Source organism: Palaemon carinicauda, chromosome 4, assembly GCF_036898095.1.
Source record: "Palaemon carinicauda isolate YSFRI2023 chromosome 4, ASM3689809v2, whole genome shotgun sequence".
NCBI classification, from domain to species: Eukaryota; Metazoa; Arthropoda; class Malacostraca; order Decapoda; family Palaemonidae; genus Palaemon; species Palaemon carinicauda.
In genome coordinates this window covers 192,309,285-192,319,480 of record NC_090728.1, presented here as the reverse complement: position 1 = coordinate 192,319,480, position 10,196 = coordinate 192,309,285, and the positions used below count along the sequence as shown (strand labels likewise).

The 10,196-nt window shown below is 43.4% G+C and overlaps 1 protein-coding gene across 2 annotated transcripts in view; it reads left to right on the top strand.

The window, feature by feature from the left end:
• LOC137640314 (intermembrane lipid transfer protein VPS13A-like) overlaps positions 1–10,196 on the top strand; it is a 158,496-nt gene that overhangs the window by 36,882 nt on the left and 111,418 nt on the right. For both annotated transcript variants that reach the window (XM_068372947.1, XM_068372946.1), the window contains exons 14-15: positions 8,265–8,513; positions 9,230–9,486. In XM_068372947.1, the coding sequence (XP_068229048.1) occupies positions 8,265–8,513; positions 9,230–9,486 (506 nt within the window). The remainder of the gene's footprint in view (positions 1–8,264; positions 8,514–9,229; positions 9,487–10,196) is intronic.

Here is a 10,196-nt window from a genome sequence, read left to right as displayed (position 1 = left end):
GGGTGTGCCCATCAGCGCCATCTGTCGGCCAGATACCAAGCTCCATGTAAACAAAGACTCAATTTTCTCTCTGTCGACGTGTCGACAAGACGTACTTTACTCGCTGTTGCTAACTGGAGTTTTTCACATCATCTTTGGTGAAGTACTATATTCTGGTTTTGAGCTTTCGCTGTGCAGGGTTTTTCTTCAAATAAATCCTTGAACTCTTTTTTGTATCGGATTCATTGTTGATGACTTAGATCGTTTTTTGGAATTTTCCTTTGACCAATTCAAAATGGCTGACCTTTCACAAGTTCCCAAGTTTAGAAAATGCAATGCTAGGGGCTGTTCTAGGCGTCTTCCGAAGGCTTCTCTCGACCCTCACACTATTTGTTCCAATTGTCGGGGTAAAACCTGTCAATTGGAAGATCGGTGTGAGGAGTGCGTGGGCCTTTCGGAATTCGATTTTATCGAATTTGAAAAGTACACACGCAGGCTAGAGAGAGATAGAATTAGGAGAAGTTCTTCTAGGTCTATTGATATTTCCTCTCCTCATGCCCCACAACCTATTCCTTCCCCTGTAGTGGTTGTTCCTAACCCCCCTCCTAGCACTCAGGAACCATCGATGGCTGACATGATGCGTGCCATCCATGCCCTGGGGGAGAGAGTTGAGTCCCTTGCAAGTGACCGCAATCAACTCATGGCGGATGTTAAGGAGCTTAAGTGCCAAAGTGCCGCGGGAAGTGAGAAAGTGCCAAGTGAAAGTGTTGTGAACAGTGTTGCGCTTGAGGGTTCGTCTGTTCGTGCCTGTCGTCCTCCTAGTCCGGGACCTCTTGCAAGCTCCCAAGTCCAGGGGAGAAGCAATGTCGCACGACGCATGGGTTCGAGAGGCTTTAATCAGCGAACAGACGTTCCCTCCATGGTATCAGGCGTATCTCCCCAAGATCGCCCCTACCTACGTAAGACGAGAGAGCCCGTTTATACCTCGTCGTCTGAAGGTGTTTCTCGTAAGAAACTTTGGACCAAGGTCTCACGACCTTTAAAGCGTAAATCGGTCCCTTCAGGACAAGTCCAACGTCCCGGTTGTAGCCACCGGGTCAGTTCGGACTCGTTGCCGTCATCTGATGACTGCTCACCGCCTAAGAGAGGCAAAGCGGTACCGCTTCAGGCACTAACACCGTCTGTCGCCGCACCTGCTCCTGTAGACCCTAAATGGGCCTTGCTGCAAGACATGCAGTCCAAGCTTACGTCTTTGATGCAGGACTTTCATGCGGAGAAGGTTGCTACCGTACCTTCTGGCCAACAACCTTCCAAGCGATCGGTTGTGCGTCCTGTTGACGCTGAGGTAACCTTCTCGCGTCTACCAGTTGAGGTGGTTCCTCCACCGATGCGATCCAGTGTGGGTTGCCAGCCGCACGTTGACGTTAAGCGACGCACGGAGGTGGTTGTTGACGTTCAGGACGTTCAACAACCATCAGAGGTGACTTGTTTTGACGCGGTGCGTCAACCTCCGCAACCCGGTGTAGTTTCCACTGCTCAACCCAGTCGGTCTAGACAGTCTCGGGTGGACGCTGTGCGTCCTCGCGCTTCCATGGTTGTTGACAGTTCACAGACTGTGCAGCAGTTCCATGACGTTGCGTCCGGCTCCGTCACGCATGCACCAGTGCGACCGGACTCAGCGAACCAGACGTTGCCCACTCCGTTGCCGTTTCCTCATCAGTTTTCGGATGAGGAACTTTCTGATGAGGATGTTGCTGAACATCAAGACGATCAACAGTCAGAACTGGACGAGCCTAAGTCAACTCAACCCTCTTTGGACTTTAGAAAAGTCTTGGCTGTATTCAAAGAGTTGTTTCCTGACCAGTTTATTTCTGTGGCTCCTCGTTCTCCGCCGTCAGAGTTTGTATTAGGCATGCCTTCTACCGCACCTGCCTTTACTAGACTCGTCCTCGTACACTCGTCTAAGAGAGCTTTGCGGCTGATAGGAGACTGGTTAGAGTCCAAGAAGAGTTTAGGGAAGACAGCATTTGCCTTTCCCCCATCTAAACTCTCTTCTAGATCGAGCGTCTGGTATGCCACGGGAGAAGTTCTCGGCTTGGGAGTTCCTGCCTCTGCCCAGGGCGACTTCTCAAGTCTGGTAGACTCTCCCCGCCGCCTTGCCATGAGACGCTCGAAGATTTGTTGGTCACCATCGGACCTGGACCACCTTATGAAAGGGATCTTTAGGGCTTTCGAAGTCTTTAACTTTTTAGACTGGTGCTTAGGAGCCCTGAGCAGGAAAATCTCTTCGACAGATAAAGATATTTCGTTGCTCATCATGTCCTGCATGGACAAGGCCGTCCGTGATGGGTCCAATGAGCTTGCTGCCTCATTCACGTCCGGAGTCCTGAAAAAGCGGGAGTCTCTCTGCTCGTTCCTGTCTGCTGGAGTTACACCATGCCAGAGATCGGAACTTCTCTTTGCTCCCCTTTCCAAGTGCCTGTTTCCAGAAGTCTTGGTAAAGGAAATTGCTGCTTCGTTGGTGCAGAAGGACACTCACGATCTAGTTGCGTCCTCAGCTCGCAAAGCTCCCCCTTTGCCTGCATCTTCCGCTAGACCGAGAATAGACACTCCAGCGTCTCGCTTTATTCCGCCCTTTCGTGGCAGAGCCTCCAGCAGAGGAGGTGCTCGTGCCGAAGGGAAGCGAGGGAAGAGGAAAGGATCCAAGTCCTCTAAGGGCAGAGTCTGACTGCCCGCAACTTCAGACAGCAGTGGGAGCCAGACTCAAGAACTTCTGGCAAGCCTGGGAGAGGAGAGGCGCAGATTCACAATCTGTGAAGTTACTCAGAGAGGGGTACAAAATCCCTTTTGTACGCAAACCCCCTCTAGCAACGTCTCCCATCGATCTCTCTCCCAGGTACAGAGAGGAAGAAAAGAGACAAGCCCTGAAACTGGAAGTGTCTCTTTTGCTAGAGAAGGGAGCGGTGGTCAAAGTCTCGGACCTTCAATCACCGGGATTCTACAACCGCCTCTTCCTAGTTTCAAAGAAGACAGGAGGGTGGAGACCGGTGCTAGACGTCAGTGCTCTGAATGTCTTTGTCACAAAGACGAAGTTCTCCTTGGAGACCACAAAGTCAGTCTTAGCAGCGGTCAGAAGGGAAGACTGGATGGTCTCGCTAGACCTAAGGGACGCCTACTTCCACGTCCCCATTCACTCAGACTCCCAACCTTTTCTGAGATTCGTTTTCGAAAATGTGGTCTACCAGTTTCGGGCCCTGTGCTTTGGCCTAAGCACAGCTCCCCTCGTGTTTACGAGGCTGATGAGGAATGTGGCCAAATTCCTCCACTTATCGGACATCCGAGCCTCCCTTTATTTGGACGACTGGCTTCTCAGAGCCTCTTCCAGTCGTCGCTGTCTGAAGGATCTCAAGTGGACTCTAGATCTGACCAAGGAATTGGGACTCCTAGTCAATATGGAAAAGTCGCAACTGGTCCCATCCCAAACTATTGTGTATTTAGGGATGGAGATTCACAGTCTAGCTTTTCGGGCTTTTCCGTCGGCCCCCAGAATAAGTCAAGCCCTGTTATTCATCCAGAACATGCTGAAGAAGGAACGCTGCTCAGTCAGGCTGTGGATGAGTCTGGTAGGGACGCTGTCATCCCTGGAACAATTTGTGTCACTAGGAAGACTACACCTCCGTCCTCTTCAATACCATCTAGCTTTTCACTGGAAAAAGGACAAGACGCTAGAAGCGGTCTCGATCCCGATTTCCGAAAAGATGAAGTCTTGTCTGACTTGGTGGAAGGACAATATCAACCTAAGAGAGGGTCTTCCCCTGGCTGTTCAGACTCCCAACCACGTTCTCTTCTCGGACGCATTGGACGTGGGCTGGGGCGCGACACTAGACGGTCGGGAATGCTCAGGACTGTGGAACTCGAGTCAGAGGAGCATGCATATCAACTGCAAGGAGCTGTTGGCAGTACATCTGGCCTTGAAAAGCTTCAAGTCTCTCCTTCGAGGCAAAGTGGTGGAAGTAAACTCAGACAACACCACGGCCTTGGCGTACATCTCCAAACAAGGAGGTACCCACTCACTGACGTTGTACGAGATCGCAAGGGACCTGCACATCTGGTCAAAAGGTCAAGACATCTCCCTAGTAACAAGGTTCATCCAAGGCAACTTGAATGTCATAGCAGATTGTCTCAGTCGGAAAGGGCAAGTAATTCCAACAGAATGGACCCTCCACAAGGATGTGTGCAAGAGACTTTGGGCCACTTGGGGCCAACCAACCATAGATCTCTTTGCAACCTCGCTGACCAAGAGGCTTCCCATCTATTGCTCCCCAGTCCCGGACCCAGCAGCAATCCATATAGATGCCTTCCTCCTAGATTGGTCACATCTGGATCTCTACGCATTCCCACCGTTCAAGATTGTCAACAAGGTACTGCAGAAGTTCGCCTCTCACGAAGGGACAAGGTTGACGCTAGTTGCTCCCCTCTGGCCCGCGAGAGAATGGTTCACCGAGGTACTTCGATGGCTAGTAGACGTTCCCAGAAGTCTTCCTCTAAGGGTGGACCTTCTACGTCAGCCTCACGTAAAGAAGGTACACCAAAGCCTCCTCGCTCTTCGTCTGACTGCCTTCAGTCTATCGAAAGACTCTCGAGAGCTAGAGGCTTTTCGAAGGAGGCAGCCAGTGCGATTGCTAGAGCAAGGAGAGCGTCCACCATTAGAGTCTACCAGTCGAAGTGGGAAGTCTTCCGAGACTGGTGCAAGTCAGTTTCTGTATCCTCGACCAGTACCTCTGTAGCTCAAATAGCTGATTTTCTCTTATACCTGAGAAAAGGACGATCCCTTTCAGCTCCCACTATCAAGGGCTACAGAAGCATGTTGGCATCAGTCTTCCGGCATAGAGGCTTAGATCTTTCCAACAATAAAGATCTTCAAGACCTCCTTAAGTCTTTTGAGACCACCAAGGAGCGTCGTTTGGCTACCCCTGGATGGAATTTAGACGTGGTGCTAAGATTCCTCATGTCAGACAGGTTTGAGCCGTTACAATCAGCCTCCATGAAAGATCTCACTCTAATGACTCTTTTCCTGGTATGCTTAGCCTCGGCTAAAAGAGTCAGTGAGATTCATGCCTTCAGCAAGAACATCGGATTTTCGTCAGAAAAAGCCACCTGTTCGCTGCAACTTGGTTTTCTAGCCAAAAATGAGCTGCCTTCTCGGCCTTGGCCTAAATCTCTCGATATTACCAGCTTATCGGAGATCGTAGGCAATGAACTAGAAAGAGTCTTATGCCCTGTTAGAGCTCTTAAGTTCTATTTAAAGCGTACCAAACCTTTACGAGGCCAATCTGAAGCTTTATGGTGTTCAGTTAAGAAACCATCTTTGCCCATGTCAAAGAATGCTTTATCATACTTTATCAGATTGTTAATACGAGAAGCTCATTCACATCTGAGTGAGGAAGACCGAGCTTTGCTTAAGGTGAAGACGCACGAAGTTAGAGCTGTAGCAACTTCCGTGGCCTTTAAGCAAAATAGATCTCTGCGAAGTATAATGGACGCAACCTATTGGAGAAGCAAGTCAGTGTTCGCGTCTTTTTATCTAAAGGATGTCCAGTCTCTTTACGAGAACTGCTACACACTGGGACCATTCGTAGCAGCGAGTGCAGTAGTGGGTGAGGGCTCAACCACTACAATTCCCTAATTCCATATCCTTTTAATCTGTCTCTTGAAATGTTTTTAATGTTGTTTTTATGGGTTGTCCGGAAGGCTAAGAAGCCTTTCGCATCCTGGTTGATTTGGCGGGTGGTCAAAGTCATTTCTTGAGAGCGCCCAGATTAGGGGTTTGATGAGGTCCTGTTATATGGGTTGCAGCCCTTGATACTTCAGCTCCTAGGGGTCTATCAGCATCCTAAGAGGATCGCGAGGCTCCGTAAGGAAGACGTACTTATAAGGCAGAGTAATCGTTCAAGTCGACTTCCTTACCAGGTACCTATTTATTTTGTTTTTGTTATTTTGATAACTTCTAAAATGAAATAAAAACTCTTAGCTCATAAAATGTAAACATATTATACTGGTCTCTACCCACCATCCTGGGTGTGAATCAGCTATATATTCACCGGCTAAGTTAAATATTTAAAAATGATATTTTAATTATAAAATAAATTTTTGAATATACTTACCCGGTGAATATATAAATTAAAGGACCCTCCCTTCCTCCCCAATAGAGACGCAGTGGGACGAGGAGAAAATTGAGTCTTTGTTTACATGGAGCTTGGTATCTGGCCGACAGATGGCGCTGATGGGCACACCCGCAACCTGTATAGCGATCGCTGGCGAGTTTTTTTGTACAGTTTTTGTCTGTCGAGCAACAGAGTTGCAGCTATATATTCACCGGGTAAGTATATTCAAAAATTTATTTTATAATTAAAATATCATTTTAATGTTGTTACTGTTCTTAAAATATTTTAATTTTTCTTTGTTTCCTTTCCTCACTGGGCTATTTTCCCTGTTGGGGCCCCTGGGCTATTTTCCCTGTTGGGACCCTGGGCTTATAGCATCTTGCTTTTCCAACTAGGGTTGTTGCTTAGCAAGTAAATAATAATAGCAATAATAAAGTGTAGTTAGACTATGCTTCCCATAAATTGCTGCCTAGCCCTGTTACACCTATACAAACATACATTAAGTTGAAATTAAGTATAGATTCCAAAAATATAGTAAAAATATAACAAGCAAAATGCACTGTACTAATACTGTATCTTATTCAAGAACTTTATAGCAATTGGCTATCGTATCAAAACTGCCATATGTACAACCAATTACAGTATCATAAATGATCTGTCACACTGATTATCGTAGGTTATTTTGCCCCTGAAATCTTAGCCTAACTCTGCCTAACAAATTCATATATACTGTACTTTAGGCCAATACTAAAATACTATACTGTACTATATAGAATCCAATGAAACTACTCTAGTTTTATATACATTACAATAAAGTGTATCAAGCAAATGATTCTTTCTCTCTCTCTCTCTCTCTCTCTCTCTCTCTCTCTCTCTCTCTCTCTCTCTCTCTCCTCTCTCTCTCTCTCTCTCTCTCTCTGTACTATATAGAATTCAATGAAACTACTCTAGTTTTATATACATTACAAGAAAGTGTATCAAGCAAATGATTCTCTCTCTCTCTCTCTCTCTCTCTCTCTCTCTCTCTCTCTCTCTCTCTCTCTCTCTCTCTCTCTCTCTCTCTCTCTCTTTTCACTTGTATGTATTTATGTGTATGTGAGCGTGCAGATATCTTTGTGACCATATCATATCTCTATGAATGGATTGATATCAGAAGTTGGAGGGAGGACAGTAGGTGTAAGTGTGGAGTTGTGGAATAAAGATTTGAGAATGATAGAGGAAATAATTGGATCATGTATAGTAAATAATATAGTAGATGGTCAGATACAATTTACTTACATTTTATACTTATTTTAACCCTAAGGTTTATTTGTTGCATACCATCATGCCTCTAGTTATAATTTATCCTCTGTGTATGTGCATAGTTAACATGTCTACTTTTCTGTCAAATACTGTATAATTTTGTTATTAAGGATTGTAATATAGTCAAGTTAGAATAGATATCCATTGCCCATAAGTTTACAGTAAGATTTTACGCATTTTACCAAATAATCATCCCGAAAAGTGTATCTTAGATTCATGCTTTATATTAATCCCTCGGCTATCATAGTCACAATCCTAGATGCTACCCCCCCCCTCCCCTCGCACAATAGCTGAAAAACTGTGAAGTAGATACAGAATTATACAGTTCATTATTTTTATAATTTTAATATTTCTTTAGTTTTTATAAATTTAAGCTTTTATGAAGGAGAGGTCTAATTGGTGAGGGATCTATGCTCGTGGTTCAATCACGCCCCAGTTTTCTATATCGACACTCAATGAGTGAGCGAGCTAGGTTTATTCCTGGCATTCCATGCATCTCTTTTTTTTCTCTGGTATTTTCAGCAATATCTATGCCTTAGAAATGGTGCTAGAGGAGCATTTCACGGAGCAACACAGGTCGAGCCCAGAAATTACTATTTTTCTAACAAAGTATAATTAAAATAGGAAAAGAATAAAACTTTTCTGCCCTCAAAAACCTGTGAGGTAAAGAGGAGCATGCCTATTTATAAATCTGCAATGTACTGAGATAAGTAAATAGCATTATGCCGAAGGATTACTGAATCTCAAACTTAGCGTGAAAAGACAATCAAGTTAACAGAGTTATTCTGACTTAACATTAAATAATTATACTTTTTCCAGGTTATCCATTGGATTCAGATTCTGAAACTGAAGATGGCCTCCTCCACAAAATCTCGAGTGCATTTTCTCACATGTTCTCTAGTGACTCGGAGGGCTCCGAGGATGCAAACAGCAGTGATGAAGAAGCCAAACATAGACACAAGGAGGAACGCCGTCCTGAGCTAAAGTCAGGAGAATCGTCGGGGGATGGCCCGGAGTCACAAGAAGAAGCCAACGGCGGAGTTTTTGGTCCTCCAAGAATAGTTCCAGGTAGGATTGCCATTAGTAAGCGTAGATAATACCCAGAGAGAATGGGCCAGTTATCAGTTTTTGCATTCTACAGGGAAATTATCTACTGGTATACTAATAGATGCCTTATCAGTAATATGCGACAGGAAGTTTGAAGAATGATTATTTTCTTTTTTAAACATCTAAAGCTATAAAGTGGAGAAACTTCTTCAGATTATCTGTTTGTACTACTAGAAATGCAGTCTTTAAAACTCCATTTCCTGTTTAGGACAACAGATAATTACACTTGGAATAAAACAGTATGAGTAACTTTAATGACATGTGGGTTAGATATCAAAGTTCTCAAGATTATTCTTCATTTTCATTGGAATTACTTCCATAGTTTCAAGAATTTCATGTATACTTTTACAAAAAGAAAAATATGATAGCTATTTTTTCAACGATGAGTAAATTAATGAGCAAGAAAGAACTACAAAATTACCTACAGAATTATACAGTACAGTATTTCCATTTTGATAACACATTATTGTTTTTATATCTTGTATGAAAAACACATGCATAATCAGAAATAATCATATTCTTTATTACTAACTACATTGTAACTCAAATATCAATTGCGATATTGAATTGTAGTATTAGATTATTCAGCATAAATATTAAACCACCTAAGTGTTTTCTTCATCAACTGATGCTATGTCTAAACTTAATCTTTGTTCTTCATCATCATTGTACTTCAGATAGTGTTGACCATGACTCTGACGACACAGAAACGGGACAACTTTCAACATGTATATTTGTCGATTCAAGAGACAGCCTTGAGTTCTCCCTGACACCTCGCATCATGATGTCTGTACATGGTCTTGTTTCTCACTACCTCAATAAACCACCGGACCCTCAGCCAATTGTGACGTCATCTGGGCCCTGCATAAAGGAATTGACGGTTGTCAACGAAATTGGTCCCAACTCTAAAGTTACCGTCATGACTCAAATTGAGGTGGGTAGCAGATTTGCATGCTTAATTTTGTTAAATTTTCATGGGAAATTCATAAAAAATATATTCCCTCGGAGGATTTTATAAATTTTTTTCTGATAACTTTGATGGTGTTTTGAATGATTTTGGCTTTGTTTTAAATAGTTTCTTTCTGTTTTTGACTCCTCCATTGTTTTTCCTCTGTACAACAAACTATCTATTGATTTCTAGCATCTTGTGGTCTATACGGTACAGAGATGATTGCGATCGACTACAAAAACTCCATTTCAACAGACACTTCTAAAATTAATATTCATTGATCTAGCCTTACCTAAGTCAGTATCCTACCCTGACTTAAGGGCTTTGTCTCCTTGAACGTGTTCTCTTAACGTATCTTGAACCCAAGTCCTGTATATTGTAACAAGATTAATGATGCCTTTTAGTGATTTTATTCCTGAATAATCCATAATTATTGCTTTTCAGTGATTTTGATTCTTAAATTCCTGAATAATAATTTGCATAGGTAATGACATAAGTAGAACCTTTGTTGAAATATTCTTAAATATCCGATCGAAGGCTGATGTATTGAAAGTTTCTTCTGTGTGTATAGATGAAATTTAAGCAATTTTTCTCATAATGGCGATAAATGTTTAATTCACCATGAAATTTTCGTATAATTTGACGATAAGATTTTATAAGAGTCAAATGAAGCAAATTGCAAGCTATACTTATTA